At 48.6% G+C, this 18,615-nt stretch overlaps 1 protein-coding gene and 1 long non-coding RNA gene across 5 annotated transcripts in view; one reads left to right on the forward strand and one right to left on the reverse strand.

Moving 5' to 3' along the window:
• The window catches only part of EXOG (exo/endonuclease G), a 35,469-nt gene extending 19,694 nt beyond the window's left edge, over positions 1 to 15,775 (forward strand). The window contains exons 6-11 of one of the 3 annotated variants that reach the window (XR_009520851.2): positions 668 to 1,169; positions 3,492 to 3,591; positions 3,687 to 3,790; positions 10,331 to 10,440; positions 11,808 to 11,984; positions 14,862 to 15,775. Coding sequence is in view for 2 of the 3 variants with exons in the window: in XM_060022207.1 (XP_059878190.1) it covers positions 668 to 1,129 (462 nt within the window). In the remaining variant the exon portion in view is untranslated. Of the gene's footprint in view, positions 1 to 667; positions 3,299 to 3,491; positions 3,592 to 3,686; positions 3,791 to 10,330; positions 10,441 to 11,807; positions 11,985 to 14,861 lie in introns of those variants that run through there. The other 2 variants (XM_060022207.1, XM_060022206.1) reach the window with 2 other exon arrangements.
• Positions 15,776 to 16,808: 1,033 nt separating this feature from the next.
• The window catches only part of LOC132432173 (uncharacterized), a 61,151-nt gene continuing 59,344 nt past the window's right edge, over positions 16,809 to 18,615 (reverse strand). For both annotated transcript variants that reach the window (XR_009520854.1, XR_009520853.1), the window contains one exon: positions 16,809 to 18,217. This is a non-coding gene — a long non-coding RNA (uncharacterized lncRNA). The remainder of the gene's footprint in view (positions 18,218 to 18,615) is intronic.

The raw sequence follows: 18,615 nt of genomic DNA on the forward strand, positions 1-18,615 counted from the left end.
TTTTCGTTGTGTGGATACCTTTCCAAAGTGTCTGATTTGATGACACATTCAGGGGTTCTGTGTTTGATAGCAGCCCTAAGAGTGTGCAGAACTCTGAGCAAACAGCATTTACGTTTACCTAATGTAATTTTTAAAATGAGCCACAGTCTAGGTGATACTGGAGATAGTAATACTGATGTGGTGTGTCTGGGCGTTTCTTGAAAGGCTGTTTGTTTAGCTCCCTAGCGAATTTGATAAACCAAGGCCATATTTTTATTTCTAGAGCTGGGAGTTCCCCAAGCTGGCCGTTTTGACCTTTGAATGTTAGGAGCACCAGAAGTTCTGATTATGAGACAGAGAGAAGGTGACACCTTTTCATGTCCATTAAAAAACCCAGGACTCACTCCTGACACCCCTTTGTCCTACAGACGGGGCAGAGAATGGGACCCCTGCTCTTTGGGGTGGTGTTGCTTTAAAGACAATCAGAAACTACCTGTTAAATGCTCATCTTCTCTGTGAGTCTGTGTCTTGGTTATTATTACTTTTGGCAGCTGAATTTAAATCCATTGGGGATGGGGTGGGGTAGTTTGTAAGTACATTTTCAGAAATGCATCTTAAAGCTTTTCAGGAAAACTTTGGGACTTGCTAGTGCAAATTAGCATCGCAAATATGGCTGCTTTGCTTTTAGGTGATCGGCGAGGACAATGTGGCGGTGCCCTCCCACCTCTACAAGGTGATCCTGGCGCGCAGAAACCCGAGGTCTGCTGAGCCCCTGGCACTAGGGGCCTTCGTGGTGCCCAACAAGGCCATTGGCTTCCAGCCCCAATTAAGTGAGTTCCAGGTGAGCCTGCAGGAGCTGGAGAAGTTGTCAGGACTGGTGTTTTTCCCTCATCTGGATAGGACTAGTGACATCAAGAACATCTGCTCGGTGGACACCTGTAAGCTCCTGGATTTCAGGGAGTTCACTCTGTACCTGAGCACAAGAAAGATTGAGGGAGCCCGATCGGTACTCAGACTGGAAAAGGTCCTGGAAAATTTGCAGAACGCAGGCATTGAACCTGATGAGGAGTTCATGACTCGCTACAAGAAGAAGCTGGAAGAACTCAAAGCTCAGGAGCAGTCAGGAGTCCTGGAGAGAAAGTCCTCGTAGTTCACGTCTCAGAAGCGTGATGTCATCTGTAATGAAGCAGGTGCGGCCTCTTCAGATACTGTATTTTAGTGCTTTGTTTTAAAATGATGGAATCCTAAATTTCGGACTAAATTTCTCCCCAAAAGATGTCAGATGTTTTGGTTGGTATTTTATTTGACGTGGGAAACTAAGGAAACTGTTAACGCCTGCAGATCACGGGCTGGTCTTGTGTCAAGTTAACAGGAGGGCTGTCTGCGGGATGACGCTGTGTGCGTGTCTCTCTGGATGTATTGTATGTGAAGGCGTTATATTTTCTGCCTCCAAATCGTACAGTGTCTTTGAAGTATCTGCTCAGCCTTCTTGGAACCCAAGATTGTACGTGTTGTTTCCCTGGGACTTGAGCTGGTCTTAGAGATGGCTTTTAGATAACCTCTATGCATTGTCCTGACCACGTGTATCATATATTTGTTTCTTGTTCCTCCTCTCATGGACCTGCTGTTCCTCCTCTTCTGTTATGCAGAAGCACTCAACAACTACATTTTCTGCTCACTTAGTGTGTTCTGTATGCTAAGCTAAGTGCTTTCCACGTATTATCCTACAGCTACCCTCTGAGGGAAACACCACTATCCTCATTTTACCCATGAGGAAATTGAGGCTTAGAGAGCTGAAGTATTTCACCCAAGGTTCATCTTCCCAAAGAAGTAATCCACAAGGAATGAGGCAGATAACATGGGGTACGTTAAAATCTTCCCTGACACAGAGGCTCAAGGACATACGTCTGTGGGTGTCTGTGATCCTGGGGCTTGCTTGGTAAGAGGGGTCTGGTTTCTTGCCTGCAGTCGAGCCATAGGGACTTGAATGTCTTCTGACTTGAACTCTCCTTAGTTCTTTGGGAAGAAACAGTCACAGCTATTTGAACGTTAGAGGACAGTGCTTCCTGGGGTTTATCTGAGTCCCTGCTGGCCTTCAGAAATGCAGTTCTTCTAGTGCCTGGCTGGTGCCAAATCGATGTGTTCCTTGCTTTCCAGATGGGCTTTTTGTTCTAGAGATTGAGGAACCTTAGAAGGGTCTGTGCCCACAGATTCACCAGCTCATGGCTTGCTCGCCTTTGTGCCTGCCTGTCTACCTGGTTGGCCCAAAGACCCAAAGACAGTTACCTCTGGGGGAAACAGTGGCTGTTTTCTGACCAGATCTCTAGATTTGGGTTTACGTGGAATCCTTTCATGGGCTGTCATAAGTGCAGGCTGTAATATATCTTCAAATAGAGCACAGGAACTTGTCTGACTGTGTCCTGTCAGTACTGTCTTTCCAAGTGGTGTTACCAGAACAGTTTTTGTGGTGTTTTTGTGTTTGTCTCTAACAGAAATGCCAAGGTGTTAAGATAAAGGTAAGATGAGAATGGTTGATCTTGTTCTGCTTTATTTGGGTAAACAAGAAAGAAGTTGGGGGGTCAGAACACTTCAGCCCGGTTAATACCGGCCTGTTTTATCCCACTGTTCCCCATAAGCTTGTGCCAGTCTTCTTCTCAAGGAGAAAGAGCCAAAATGTCACTGTGACCAAAAAAATCTGTTACTTTTTCTCCTCCTTGAAGAGGTGACAGTGGGGTCTGGGTGTTTTTCCAGGAGCCCGAGGGCGGCTCTGTGGGAGAGGTCCTACCGCCCATCTCCAGAGGTGAGTCCCCGTCCACTGTGCCCCGAGCCTGTCACTACGTTCTCCTCTGACCTCAGTATCCAGCAGCCTTGGGGTTATTCCCATGCTGTTCTCACTCCTGTGCCTCCACCTCGATGGTAGAAAGTCTTGATTTTTAGATCAGTAAATTAAAGTGTCTTAACACATTTTTAGTTCCTGTGAAAAACGCTACCTGGTCATTGTGAAAAAGAGGTAACTACTTATAATAAAAAAAAAATGCATCTCCCAATCTTCATTATTATATGTAAAAGTTTTGTTGATATACAACAAGTGATGCTTGAATTGTTGTCTCAACACTTCCACTAAGAGTCCTTCCAAAACAAACTTTGAAATGTAAACACTGGGTAGAGCTCAGGACTTTCCTCTGGATCAGATCACTTCCGCCTCCCCCGTGGGACTGTTGAGTACTTGGACTCAGACGCAGCAGAGCCCTAGGCCTCCCCCCAGCATCAGGTGTGTCCCTCTGGTCAAAGAAGAACCTCGTTACTGACCTGAGCCAATCACCATCCAGCCGGGCCCTCTCCAGGTCCTGCCGCGGTCTCAGGCTGCACCTGGGACTCTGCCTTCCACTCTGTTTATGCTCAGGGAGCCCCTGGTTTGAGGGAGGCTGCCGAGGGAGAAGGACCCAGGCTCTGCTGCTGGGACACCCGTCTGGGGGCGAGGGACTCACTCCCTAATCTCTCTCCACCTGCAGTAACATCGTTTTTAGAGACTTCAGGCTCTTTGGTCTGTGGATTGAGACTATTTCGCCTATATCGTATGCAGCAAAGGGGGACCTTACACAAGTGGCAAAGGTAGGATGGGTGTGCTAGCCCCTTAACTACCTGCTAGTGTTTCTGCACTTGTGACTCCATCTTCAAACGACTGAAAACCTCCGTCCCTCCTTCAGGACTTAGAATAGAGCCCAGCAGGAGATACAGAGTCTGATCTCAAGGGAATGAATGGCTTCTTGCAGAGCTGGGCTCAGCCTGCAGCCCTGCTCTTGGAGTGACTGTGAGTATTACCATGTCGTCTGTGTTCCCTGCCTTGATCGTGAGTCCATAAATGTCATTGGCGTTAACATGACGAATCTCCAATTTCCCGTCAGCGGCCTGTCCCCGACCCCAGGGTCCGCTGCTCTGTTCCCTGCCTACTCCCTACCACATCCACCCTGTGTGCCCTTCCCCTTTCTGGGCCCTCACTCTCCTCCTTGAGCCTCTAATTCATTCTGGTGGAGCTGGTCAGGGGTGGCCTCACATCGACCATGGAACCCCTGCTCTTGCCCACGCCCATGCCCAGCTTCTTCGTCTGGCCTGCTTTTCTGGGTGTCATCATGGAGATGGTCTATCACGGGATCCAGTGCTGTTTTTCCAGTCCAGCCTCACCTTCAGGGACCAACCCTCAGGTCATCAGAGGGCCGAGTGGGATGCACTGCACTCTGTATAATTTGGGGCAGGGGAGATGGGGTGCTTGGATGGGCTTCTCTTCCATGTTCTTGAACTTGACAATTCGGCCAAGGGCTGGTCCCCTCTGAGTGCACAGCACTCTGAGTGCATGGCACTCTAGGGGTCAATGTGGCCTAATGCCACACTGTTGGGACCCCACCCGAACACAGAGCCTCAGTCAGAAGGCTCTCAGGCTAGATAGGACAGGAGGGTCATCTTGTCCAGTGCGCCTCATGTTTGGCTCACGTCAGAGTAGCCTAGGGAGTTTAATCCGCCCCCCCTGCAATTTTATTTTGAATAATTTCAAGCTTTCAGAAAAGTTGAAAGTGCAATGAATGCCCTCCCTCAATATTGTGTCTCATTGGTGTTCTTTTCTTGAACCATTTAAAAGTAAATCATTGTCTAAAAAAAGTAAGTTGTAGACACAGCACTTCACTTTTTTTGTTGTTGTTTTATTTTTTTTAAATTGAAGTATAGTTGATTTACAATGTTGTATTTCTGCTGTACAGCACAGTGATTCAGTTACACATATATATACATTTTTTTTATATTTTCCATTATGGTTTTTTTAAAATTAATTAATTTATTTATTTTTGACTGCCTTGGGTCTTCGTTGCTGCACACGGGCTTTCTCTAGTTGCGGCGAGTGGGGGCTACTCTTTGTTGTGGTACACGGGCTTCTCATTGCGGTGGCTTCTCTTGTTGCAGAGCATGGGCTCTAGGTGCGTGGGCTGCAGTAGTTGTAGCACATGGGCTCAGTAGTTGTGGCGCGCAGGCTCAGTAGTTGTGGCACACGGGCTTAGTTGCTCCGCGGCATGTGGGATCTTCCCGGACTAGGGCTCGAACCCGTGTCCCCTGCATTGGCAGGCGGATTCTTAAGCACTGCGCCACCAGGGAAGCCCTCCATTATGGTTTATCATAGGATATTGAATATACTTCTCTGTGCTATACAGTAGACCTTGTTGTTTATCCATTCTATATATAATAGCTTACGTCTGCTAACCCCAACCTCCCACTACATCCCTCCCCCAACCCCCTCCCCCTTGGCAACCACAAGTCTATTCTCTATGTCCGTGATTCTGTTTCTGTTTCATAGGTTCATTTGTGTCATATTTTAGCTTCCACACATAAGTGAGATCATATGGTATTTTTCTCTGACTTAACTTAGTATGATAATCTCTAGTTGCATCCATGTTACTGCAAATGGCATTATTTTGTTCTTTTTTATGGCCGAGTAATATTCCATTGTATGTACCACATCTTCTTTATCCATTCATCTGTTGATGGGCATTTAGGTTGCTTCCATATCTTGGCTATTGTGAATAGTGTTGCATTGAACATTGGGGTGCATGTATCTTTTCAAATTAGAGTTTTCTCTGGATAGATGCCCAGGAGTGGGATTACTGGATCATATGGTAGCTGTAATTTTAGTTTTTAAAGGAGCCTTCATACTCTTCTCCATAGTGGAGAATTAATTCTTAAATAGAATAGATCCCCAATGAATCATCTGTCCTGCTTGCCAAGTACTCTTTGGGCCACATGTAGGAGGCCTGAGGGCCAGCCCAGGAGGTGGCCTTGAGGAGGCCTCTTGCCTCTCGTGGCACCTTCCTTGTCCTAGTCAGAGACCAGAGACGCCTCCACCCACTCTTGGGTGCTCTGTCCCCCAGTTTTGCATCCAAAATTGCTCCCAAGTTTCTCACCCTCCACTGTCCCCATCCTAGTCCAAGCCCCATCATCTCTCCCTACACAGACCACCTGACCTGTTTCCCCTCATCTATTCTTATGCCCCACAGATCTTTCCCTCAGAGCAAGAGGTGGGATCTTTCTAAAGTACAAACCCAGCTGGCAACCGTGCCCCTCCCCGCAAATAATAGAAAGCATGTACAGCAAGGTACCTCTTTGTGTGCCCCTGGGTCACGTCCACACTCTGCTCCTGGCTCCCCCTCACTCCCATGCCAGCCACGTGGGCCATCTTTCCCTTCTGGACCAGGCTGCGACCCTTCCCTCTCTCTGCCTGGCAACACCCACCTCAGTCAACAAAAATGCCATGTCTTCATCAGAGGTCTTCCCTGATGCCGTCCCCTGGATATTCGTACTCGTTGTACTTTGTCCCCCACACCCTCACTGTTTTGTAATTCTAAAGAGCCCTGGTTTGTGGATTTTGAGGTTAATGTCTGTCTCCCCAGGATGGCATGGGCCTCCTCTGTTTGTGCTCATTTTTTTAACTCCAGAATCTGGGAGATGTTCAGCACATGTTTGCTAAAGGAAGAATGGACAGATGCCTCGGTTTCCCCAGCTGGTCCCGTGTGTAGGCTGACATCACTTAGCAGGAGTGAGTGAGTGAGGAAAGGGACTCCTTTGGCTCCGGGGCCTCCTCACGCCTGGGGAGTCCCGCTGCCGTCAGGCCCGCTGGCCAGGCTGTGGCCCCACTGCTCCGTTTTTATTTATCCTGCAGACGTCAGAGTCTCTACAGGAGGAGGAGGGTGGTCACGCAGCAGCTGGGGCTGACGGGAAGCAGACACATGGGGCCAGGTGGTCCTCAGCCGGGGCACAGGAGCAGAGAAATCAGCACGGGGGGCTCTGCAGCTGGGGCCTGGCAGCAGGTGGGTGGCGAGGGCTGGGCCGGCTGCCCATAATCAAGGAGCTGACAGTGCGCGTAAAGAGCCCACTTAGTGGAAGTGGAGGACTGGGGGTGGGAAGTCCAGAGCTTCAGCACCCCGACCCAGCCGTGCCCCTGGCCTCTGGTCTTCCTCACGCCTCCTGTACTCCAGCCCCTCACTGCCTCCTAGTCTCCCTGCTCTGGGCTTCTAGAACCCCCAGGCCCCCAGCCCCTGTGACGCCCTCCGCCCTCCCAGCCTCCCTGTCCCTCAGCTCCCCAGTTGCCACCTCTGGCCTGTCCTGCCAGCGGCCTGGGCCCTGCTGGCCAGCCCCCTTCTCTCACCTCCTTCCACTCCCTGTGGTGCCCTGGTAACAGCCCCAGGTCTGTGTGGACTCATTTCCCGACACTCCTGTCCTCCCTGCCCCACACCCCCAGGGAGGGGCTCTCTTGGGGATCCAGCTTCCCCCAGAGGTCAGGTGGGGGGAGGGTGTGGCTGACGGAGGGCCTGGTCCCCCGCCACCCTGAGCTGTGGAGCTGAGCTAGGGAGAGGGTGGTGTGGGGAGAGGGAAGGGCATGCGGGGCACTGCGGGGCAGGGGATGGGGTCCCAGAAGGGCCACACTACCTTCCCAGCTTCCTTGGTCTTGCCTGGTGCCATCTGCCCTTCCCAGCTCTTCCTCAGTCTCCACTGTCCCCCCCTGGTCCTTCCAGCTTCTCACGGTCCCTCTCATTGGTGACTGAGGAGCTGGGGCCAAGGCCATTCTGCGTGTCAGGAAGGACGGGCTGCAGGGAGCTTTCTGCTGCATTGTGTGTGTAACTAGTGTCCCGGGGGGTGGGTGGCTATCGGGGGTGCCCCTGGGTGGAGGAAGGGACCTGTGAGGGGTGTGTCAGTAAACAGAGAGCAGTTCAGGAAATCAGTGAATGTGACTGTGGAAGGGGCTTAGAGATTGTCCCTAACCATTTACGGATGAAAACGCAGGGCTCTGGAAGAGGGAAATTGGATTGGCATGAACAAGTCACATGGGGGCTGGTAATCATGCTCATCATTATCATGCTGGATATTTATTAAGTGCTACTGTGTACTAGGGATTATTGTAAAGTCTTTATGTGTCTTAGTTTACACAACCCTCACACTACCTTAGGAGGTAAGTATTGTCATGCCCATTTTACAGATGAGAAAATGGAGACTAGAACAGTGAGGTCAGTTTCTCCAGATGATACAGCAAGCCCATGCAGAGCAATGGAATGTTTTCACACTGCACAGGGAGTTTTGCTCCTTCAAATGGTGGCATATGTATTAATATATAAAGCATTTCTTTAGAGCTCCTTAAAAACAATAGCAGACATTTCACCAAGGAGGATATAGGAATGGCTAATAAGCACATGAAAAGATGCTCAACATCATTTGTCATCATTAGTCATCAGGGAAATGCAGATTAAAATTATAGGACACACCCACCCAATTGGCTAAAATTAAAGGAAAAAAAAAAAGACTGACAATTCCAAGTGTTGGCATGCATATGGTGCAACTGGAACTCTCTTTTTTTTTTTTTTTTTTTGTGGTACTCGGGCCTCTTACTGCTGTGGCCTCTCCCGTTGCGGAGCACAGGCTCCGGACGTGCAGGCTCAGCGGCCATGGCTCACAGGCCCAGCCGCTCCGCTGCATGTGGGATCTTCCCAAACCGGGGTGCGAACCCGTGTCCCCTGCGTCGGCAGGTGGACTCCCAACCACTGCGCCACCAGGGAGGCCCGAGCAACTGGAACTCTCATTGCTGGTGGGAATGAATGATGAACAACCACTCTGGAAAACATTTGACAACTTCTATAGAGTTAAACATATACTAATCAGATGAAACTGATTAGTTGTCCCCTGAAACTAAATTTCTAGGCATTTACCCAAGAGATAAAAACATATGATCACACAAACACAAGTACACAATGTTGATAGCGGCAGCTTTATTCCTGATGGCAAAAAACTAAACAACCCAAATGTCCAGTCCATCAACTATTGAATGCAAAACCAACCATGGTACCTCCATTTAATGGAGTACCTCTCAGCAATGAAAAGGAACAAACAGACACAGGCAGCAACACGGATGAGGCTCAAATGCATTATGCTAAGTGACAGCAGCCAGACACAAAGGCTATGTGCAGTATGATTCCATTCAAATGAATGCTCCAGAAAAAAGCAGAACTACAGGAACAGAAAACACCTCAGTGGTTTCCAGGGACTGGGGCTGGGAAAGGGGTTGAATGCGAAGGAGCATGAGGACGTGATGGAAATATTTGATATCTTGATTTTGGTGGTGGTTATTACTGCTTATACATTTGTCAAAACTCACCACACTGCGCAGTTAAAAAGAGTGAATTTTGGGACTTCCCTCGTGGTCCAGTGGCTAAGACCCCAAGCTCCCAATGTAAGGGGGCCAGATTTGATCCCTGGTCAGGGAACTAGATCCCACATGCTGCAACTAAGACCCAGCGCAGCAAAAATAAATAAACATTAAAAAAAGAAAGAAGGGCTAAGATCTTAAAAATAAAAAGGATGAATTTGTTATGTGTAAATTATACCCCACGGAATGTGATCTAAGTATAGAAACAGTGGGCTGGAGAGGATAGAAAGTACGATGGTCATTGTTGCCTCATTGCGAAAGTGACATCCGAGGAAAGAGGGGCGCCATGCACTCTCTGGGAGAAGACTGTGACAGAGAGGGAACAGCCACTGCTGAAGCCCTCAGGTGAGGCGTGCATGGCCTGGGCAGGAGCCAGCAAGGAGCTGGTGTGGCTGAAGTGGAGTAAGAGCCGGGGTTGTAGACGGGCTCAGACAGGCCCTGGGGAGCGGGGTGCATTGCGGGGCTGCAGAGGGCTCAGGCTGTTCTCTGAGTGTGATGGGGGCCACTCGGGGGTTCTGTGCAACTCGCCTTTTAATAGGCGCCACTGGCTGCTGTGTTGAGAATGGTCTGGGCCAAGGACCAACCAGGAGGACTTTGTAAGAATCCAGGCAAGAGGCGTTGGTGGCTCAGACCAGCATGGCGACGGTGGTGTTGAGGAGTGGTCTGACTTGGGATATATTCTGAAGGCAGAGCCGGCAGGATTTCCTGCTGGATTGGATGTGGGGTGTGTGAGAGAGAGGAGGTAGGGATGATGCCAGGGTTTTTGGCCTGAGCAGCTGGAGCTCCAGCTGAAAACCCCATGGGGGCTGCTGACCGGTGTTACCTGTCGCCTGGGGCCTGTGGCTGAAGTCAAGACAGACACAGGGGAGGGCTCGGCCCTGCTCCTGGCTCTGGGGGTCAGGGGATGGGCTGCCTGTACTGGTTATTCCATTACCCTTTATTTATTGGCCTTATTGGCTTTTGTCATTTCCTCGTTGTCTCCTGTCTGGAGAGAAGACTATAAATGTGATGGATTGATACAGGATACAGGAGGCCCAATTATCTCTGTCGAGCCGGCCTCTTCTCTTGGTCAAGCCCTCCCCGTTCTCCGTCTTTGCAGCATCTCCCATTGCCTTGCAGGCAGAAGCAGCCTGGTCCCTGGCTGTCCAGGAAGAGGGAGTGCAGCCCAAGAGGATGAGTGGCAGACAGACGGTCCCCAGGAGACACGGCTCCAAGAGCAAATACAGGAGGCAAGCTCAGCCCCACAGAGGCCGGGCTGGAGGACAGCGGGGTGGGAGGGCAGGACGTACCACCGCTGGTCAGCCCACATCCGGGGAGGGGGCTCTGCTTCGACTTGCACGCCTTTCTGGAATCCGAGCTGGCGCCTCCCTCCACGAACGCTGGGGCGATGGGGCTTTTCTCTCCGGCAGCAGGTGCCTGGCAGCTGCCCGTGAATGCCAGCCCCGTGAACTGGCCTGGGAGGAAGTGCCTGTCGGAGTGGTGATTGTACGTGCTGGCCTTGGGCTTGGCCCTGGCCCGTCCCCATCCCCTGCCCTTCAGGCTGACTTGGGACGCCCACAGGAGAGCGGCGCCTTGTGTGGGGGCCCCCCGGGTCCCTCTGGGATCCCCCCAGGATCCCCTGAGACAGAGCTTGGCAGCTGCCGGGCTTTGAATGTCATTTCTGAACCAAATCCCTCGGCCCCCACCTCAGGCCTGTCTGCCTGCCTCTGTCCCTGGGAATGTCCTGAGGCCCCTGGTCCAGGGTGGTTGGGACAGGAAGCCTGAGGTTCCTTCTTAGGATTTCAGGCATCTCCCTATGGTCACGCCCCGCTCGCTCCCCAACACGGACCCTGGTTGCCGTGCCTTGAGTGTGCATGTGTGTGAATCCGCACCTGCCTCTCCATGTAGGCGAGGATCTCATGTAGGTGGCGTCCTTCCAGAAGAACAGAATGGAAGGTGGGGCTGTGGGTGAGAATAGGAGCCAGGGACCTAAGAGAACAGAAGGGCAGGAAGGACTCAAATGGAGGAGAGGATCCAGGTGAACCCAGTGGACGGTGAACAGCTGGGTTGAGGGGGTGTCTCTTGTGCCAGCACTCCGGGGCTGCTCTCTGTGCCAGGCACGGGGCGGGGGCCAGAGAGTGTGGTGCGAGCAGGCCGGCCTGGCCTTCCCCAGCCCTCAGGCAGCGCACAGGACGGTGAGCTGGAAGGGTGTGCAGGAGACACAGTCCTGTGGCTTCCCCAGCCCATCCGCGGTGGCCTTTGGCACCTCCTAGCTCTCGGCCGCTGCCCGCTCTGTCTCCGCCTGTAGGAGTGAGTGCCTGTGCTGTCTCCCTGCCCCTCCCAGCCGCCTGGCACTAAGTCTCGTGGCCGTCAAGGCTGAGGCGGAAGAGTGGCTGGCACGGGGCAGGGAGCAGCCTGGCCCCAGGGTGAGAGCTGACGTCTGTCCGGGAGCATCTCTCTCCTTGCCAAGGGCTGAGATCCTGGGCTGCATGCCTGCCTTCTGATACAGGAGCCGGCATCCGTCCCTCATGGAACCTGGACCCCAGCCTCACCCCAGTGGCCGGGTGACAGCTGTGGCGGTGTGGTGACTGCAAGGCCCACTTTTGCCTCCCTCCAGATGCGCCTGACACCTCCCAGGCCACTTCAGGCAGCTACAGAGACCCACACAAGGGGCCCCACGCCCAGAATCCAAGTTTTGGCTTCAAGAACAGTGAGGAGCTCCTGCACTGGCCCATTCCAAGCGGTAGTGACCTGGAGCATGTCAGAGGGGAGGCCTGGCCCTTTACTGCTTATGGTGAGTGACCCAGCCTCCTCCACCCTCCACGGGCTCCACAAAGGGTTACTGAGCCACTGCCGCGTGCCAGCCGCTGAGCGAGGGACCGGCCGCGGTGCTGAGTAAAGCGCACTTAAACCCTGTCCTCATGGTTTTGTTTTGCTTTTAATTCTTACTTTACGTGGGAGCAGTGTATAGTTGATTAACAATGTTCTATTAGTTTCAGGTATACAGCAAAGTGATTTGGTTATACATACACCTGTACCTATTCTTTTTCAAATTATTTTTCCTTTAAGGTTATTACAGAGTATTGAGCAGAATTCCTGTGTTATACAGTAGGTCCTGGTTGATTATCTGTTTTATATACATTAGGGTGTATATGGTAATCCCAGCCTCCTCGTTTATCCCTTTCTCCACCTTTCCCCTTTGGTAACCATAAGTTTATTTTCGAAGTCTGTTTGTTTTGTAAATTAGTTCATTTATATCATTTTTTAAAGATTCCACATATAAGTGATATCATGTGATATTTGTCTTTGTCTGACTTACTTCATTTAGTATGATTATCTCTAGGTCCATCCATGTTGCTGCAAATGGCATTATTTCATTCTTTTTTATGGCTCAGTAATATTCTATTGTCTCTGTGTACCACATCTTCTTTATCCATTCATTGGTAGATGGTCATTTAGGTTGCTTCCATGTCTTAGCTATTGTAAATAGCTACAGTGAGCATTGGGGTGCATGTATCTTTTTTTTCTTTTTTTTTTTGGGGGGGGCATGCCAGGCGGCATGCGGGATCCTAGTTCCCTGACCAGGGATCAAACCCACGCTGCCTGCTGTGGAAGCGCAGAGTCTCACCCACTGGACTGCCAGGGAAGTCCCTGTATCTTTTCAAATTATGGTTTTCTCTGGATATATGCCTAGGAGTGGAATTGCTGGATCATACGGCAACTCTATTTTCAGCTTTTGAGGAACCTCCATACTGTTCTCCATTGGCTGAACAAATTTACATTCCCGCCCACAGCGTAGGAGGGTTCCCTTTTCTCCACATCCTCTCTAGCATTTATTGTTTGTAGACTTTTTGATGATGGCCACTCCGATGCAAGATGATACCTCGTTGTAGCTTCGACTTGCATTTGTATAATAATTAGGGATGTCGATCATCTTGTCATGTGCTTTTTTTTTAAAGAGTGTGAGTGAAAGTTACCTCTTGAAATTGGCTTCATGACAGTCTTCTTTTTGGATTACCTCCCCCAGGACATTTCTGGAGGGCAGGTGTCATTTACAGTCCCACAGGCCTTGTTAATATAAAGTGCCCATGAGAAACAGTTTTAAAGTTGTTGTTACGGGAAACAGCCCCAAGGCGGCAGGATTTCTTCATGCCCAGCTTAGATGCTCAGGCAACCAAAGCCTTGGAAAGTCAAAAGTTGTGTTTGGGGATTGTAAATTACAGTGGAATGTGCCAGAAGAAATACCCAAGGGGGTTGTGTCTCATTACTTCCTCCCCCTTACCTTTCAACCTCCGGGTAAAATCCCAACCCCGGCAAAACTGCTTTGCTGAGTGTGCTGTCGTCTGGAGGCAGGGCGACTCTAAGCAAGGAGGCTGGAGGTGGGAAGCCCACCACCAGAACACGTGGAGACCAGGTGACTTTTCAAAGCTCTTACAGCCCTGAGGGTCCACCATTCTTTGGTTGCACTAGGCTTTGTTTAGCTGTAGGAGGACCCGCCTCGATCTAGAAATTGTGATCCCATGCAGAGGGGACCAGACACTACAGGTCCAAGGGGGGCTAATTTGCTGGTACATCCTCCCCAGCTCCCTCAGCCCCAGGACAGTCCAGCCATGAGAGCAAAGCTGGCTCAGGCTCCACTGATGTGACACCAGCCCAGGTCACCGAGGCCAGAGAGGAATATAGTAGGCATTTCTTTTTTCTTTTTTTTAATTTAATTTTTACTTTATATTGGACTACAGTTGATTTACAATGTTGTGAGTGTTTTAGGTATTCAACAACTTGATTCAGTTATACATAGACGTATATCTATTCTTTTTTGGATTATTTTCCCATATAGGTTATTACAGAGTTGAGTAGAGTTCCCTGTGCTATACTGTAGGTCCTTGTTATTTTATATATATTGGGGTGTATATGCTAATCCCAACCTCCTCATTTATCCCTTTCCCCACCTTTCCCTTGTAACCGTAAGTTTGTTTTCTAAGTCTGTGAGCCTGTTTCTGTTTTGTAACTAAGTTCATTTGTATCGACTTTTGGATTCCACCTCTAGGTGACATCATGTGATGTTTGTCTTTCCCTGTGTGACTTACTTCAGTTAGTGTGATCATCTCTAGGTCCATCCGTGTTGCTGCAAATGGCATTATTTCATTCTTTTTAATGGCTGAGTAATGTTCCATTGTCTATATGTACCACATCTTATTCATTCATCTGTCCACGGACAGTTTGGTTGCTAGTGTTTTGGCTATTGTAAAGAGTGCTGCAGTGAACATTGTGGTGCATGGGTCTTTTTGAATTATGGTTTTCTCCGGATATTCACCCAGCACTGGGATTGCTGGATCATCCGGTAGCTCTATTTTGGCACTTCCATACTGTACTCCATAGTGGCTGTTACCAGTTTCCACTCCCACCAGCAGCTTAGGAGGGTTCCCTTTTCTCCACACCCTCTCCAACTGCTGTTGTTTGTAGACTTTTTGATGATGGCCATTCTGACTGGTGAAAGGTGATACCTCTTTGTAGCTTTGATTTCCATTGCTCTAATAATTAGTGATGTTGAGAATCTTTTTTTTTTTTTAAACAGTATGTTCCTGGGTTGTAAATTAGAGTGGAATGTGCCAGAACAAACACCCGAAGGGTTGTGTCTCATTACTTCATCCCCTTACCCTTTCACCCCTAGGGCAAATCCCAACCCTGGAAAACCACTTTGCTGAAGGTGCTATTGTCCAGAGGTGGGGCAACCCTAAGGAAGAAGGATGGAGGTGGGAACCTTCCCAGCAGATGTGGAGACCAGGTGACTTTTCAAAGCTCTTCCGGCCCTGAGAGTCCACCACCCTTTGGGTGCACTGGGCTTGTTTTAGCCGTAGGAGGGCCCGCCTGGATCTAGAGATTGTGGTCCTGTGCAGAGGGCACCAGGCACTACAGGTCCAAGGGGGGCTTCATTTGCTGGCAGATCCTCCCCAGCTCCCTCAGCCCCATGACAGTCCAGCCTTGGGACCCAAGCCTGCTCAGGCTCCAGGAATGTGACACTAGCCCAGGTCACTGAGGCCTGAGGGGAACATTGTAGGCATTTCTTTTTTTTTTTTTTAATTTAACTTTTGTTTTCTATTGGAGTACAGTTGATTTACAATGTTGTGTTTTTTTAGGTGTTTGGCAACTTGATTCAGTTATACATAGACATATATCTGTTCTTTTTCAGATTCCTTTCCCATATAGGTTATTAAAGAGTGTTGAGTAGAGTTCCCTGTGCTATACAGAAGGTCCTTGTTGATTATCATCTATTTTATATATATATTGGGGTATATATGCTAGTCCCAACCTCCTCATTTATCCCTTCTGCCACCTTTCCCCTTTGGTAACCATAAATTTGCTTTGAGTCTGTTTCTGTTTTGTAAATTAGATCGCTTGTATCAATTTGTAGATTCCACATCCAGTGATATATTACATTTGTCTTTGTCTGACTTACTTCAGTTAGTATTGAAACCGTGTATAAGCCCCTGTGTCCTTGTCTTTTGTGATAAAATGCTGACTCAAGAGTTAATGATTGGGAAATGTGAAGGTAGAGAAACAAAGAATAGCTGTTGGGCTGAGGAACCGGTAACAATTTAGACTATAATTCTGCCACATAGCAGAATCATGAAACCCACAGTTCCCTGAAAGATATAAAGGCCTGACACACATTCCTGAGTTGTTTTTACAGAAAGCAGATCCTCTCCAGATGAAAACTGCTGACCACAAAAACATAGACCCTAGACTGGTTGAAACCAGAAGGTTGATAAAGCTTGAAACTTCGCCTTGATGCCAACCAATCCGAGAATTGTCTGTGAGCTAATCACCGCCTCCACGTTGGGTCACACAGTCTTGAGGGCATTAGCCCGCTGTGGCCCCGTTTGCCTGGCAAAGCAGTAAAAGCTGTTCTTTTCTGCTTCACCCAAAACTCTGTCTCTGCATTTCTATTTGGCACCGGTGAACAGAGGCCGAGTTTTGGCAATAGAATTCTGGGGGCTCATCCAGGATCGACCTGTATGCAGGTGGCCTTGAGGCGCCCCTGTGTTTGGTCGGATGCTCTGAGGTTTCTCTCCACACCAGCCTCCTTCGAGAGAGCAGAGGGTTGGAGGACTCCTCTGGAGGCCGGATCGCCAGGGATCCCCTGCCATAGGGCTGTGCCCTGATCATACCCGGCCTGCCATCTCGGTAGCTGGAGCTCCGAGGCGGGGATGGAAGACAGGAGAGGAGCTGTCCTAGGAGCTGCCAAGGCCACCTTTGCCTTGAGGACGTCCCCCTCTCCTTCTGCCCACACGGGTCCGGACTTCCTGCTCTGAGAAGATATTTTGGGGAAGGAGCAAGGTAGAGTTTGGGACGTCGCAGCACCTCTGCCAGCACTTCGGTAAGCCCCCCCGGCGTGCACTCCAAGGACCCTCAACCTTGTCCGTTTGGGGAACCTTCTGTTGCCGTTTGGGAATTTTTTATTTTATTTATCTTTCTGGGGGGTGGATTTTTTAGATCCAGTTTGTAAGGAGCAGCTTAGACTAAGGCCATGGGCTTAGTGGGACTTGGCAACCAATTTGAGCCTTGGGCTGTTTGGTTTTTTGTTTGTTTGTGGCTTCTGTTTGCCAGACAAGGATTTGGTTTGCCTTTGGTTTTGCCGGCAAGTGTTTAGTTTGACTCAACGTGGGAAGTGCTTCTTTTTTGATTCCATCTGACAGCCCACTAGGGAAAATTTTGGCAGCCTGGTCAACCTATAATTGTAACCCTATAAATAGGGAAAAAATAATTTAACACCATGTGGTCACAATATTCTTTAGACTCCAGAGAAAACTGGTTGAGATGAAACTCTTTTGAAATTCCAAAACTCGTCCATTTTGCATGTGCAGTTAGAGAAAGCTGGCTTGATAAAATACTTTTTTTCAGAACACTGACCTTGAGAGAACAAAACTATTCTTTTAGGAGAAAACTTGAAGTTAACTCATAATGTCCTTGAAGTACAAACACAGCCCACTGTGCCTGGGACTTCAGTCTTAGGTTAATTAGTAGAGCCTCAAGCCAAGGGGGAGAAGGAAAGGAGGGAAGAAAAAGAAGTCTTTTAAAATCAAATGTGTAAATTTGTTCTTTTATTCATAAACTGATAAGTTTAATTACAGTGCCTGATTCATGAAATATAAAAAGATGAAACAATGAGATCTCCGTCTGTATGTATGTCTCAGTATGTGTCTCTGACTTTGGATAATATTGCTGAGGTTAATTTGTAAATGAGCTCTATTTAATTGGCTTAAAGAAAAGTAAGTGCTTACAAATGAGATCTAAATTTACCTAGTTTTGTCTTCTTGCAAGAAGGAAACTAAAGATGTTTGCATTTATTAGACACGTCTTGTGCCACTTTGAGAAAAGAAATTGTGCTTTGGGAAAATGCATGTTTTTTGAGATTATAGAATATGTTCCTAAGTCTGCTAATCAGAGAATGCCAATATGACAGACAATTCAGTTGCTTTCTTCTTGGTTCTCACTAGAGATTAAGGGTTGTTTTTTTTTTAATTAATTATTATTTTTTTTTTTGGCTGCTTTGGGTCTTCGTTGCTGCATGCAGGCTTTCTCTGGTTGCGGCGAGCGGGGGCTACTCCTCGTTGTGGTGCGCGGGCTTCTCATTGCAGTGGCTTCTCTTGTTGCAGAGCACAGGCTCTGGGTGCCCAGGCTTCAGTGGTTGTGGCTCGCAGCCTCTAGAGCACAGGCTCAGTAGTTGTGGTGCACAGGTTTAGTTGTTCTGCAGCATGTGGGATCTTCCCGGACCAGGGCTCAAACCTGTGTCCCCTGCATTGGCAGGTGGATTCTTAACCACTGTGCCACCAGGAAAGTGCAAGGGTTTTTTTAAGGGTTAAAAATTATAATATGTAATTAAGGCTAATAAAATGATAAGGGAAACATTTCAGTGTGTAAAGCAAGTAGGAGATGTATTGCCAGTGAGAGAAGGTATAGAGATTGCAGATATTTTTGTTGAGGAAAAAAATGATGATAATAATTTTGTCCTACAGTTGGTTGTTTCTGGATGGAAAAAAAGAACAAATTAATATGAATCCAGAAAGTGATTAAAGGGTTGTGAAAAAGGTACTTTGAGAAAAGAATTTTCTATGTTGTTAACATTGATCCCCTCATTGTCAGATTTCTGCTGTCCTGCCCTTATAGCATAGAAATGGTCTACTTCTAAGTCAAGAAATTTAAAAATGAATAAACAATAGCTGTAAATTTTTAAAAATCAGGGCTATGGGAAATCCAAGATGCCCTCTTGGCTTTTCCCGGCTCCCTGACAAACCTCATTTTCTATTAGATGGGTTAAAGATTTCTCTGGCTGCAGGGAATGGCTCACAATGAAAAGGAAAAGGTTAGAAAATGTGTTTCCCACTTGGAGTATAGTGTCTACCATCTCCAGTGATCAAGACACT

The sequence above is a fragment of the Delphinus delphis genome, chromosome 10 (assembly GCF_949987515.2).
Source record: "Delphinus delphis chromosome 10, mDelDel1.2, whole genome shotgun sequence".
NCBI classification, from domain to species: Eukaryota; Metazoa; Chordata; class Mammalia; order Artiodactyla; family Delphinidae; genus Delphinus; species Delphinus delphis.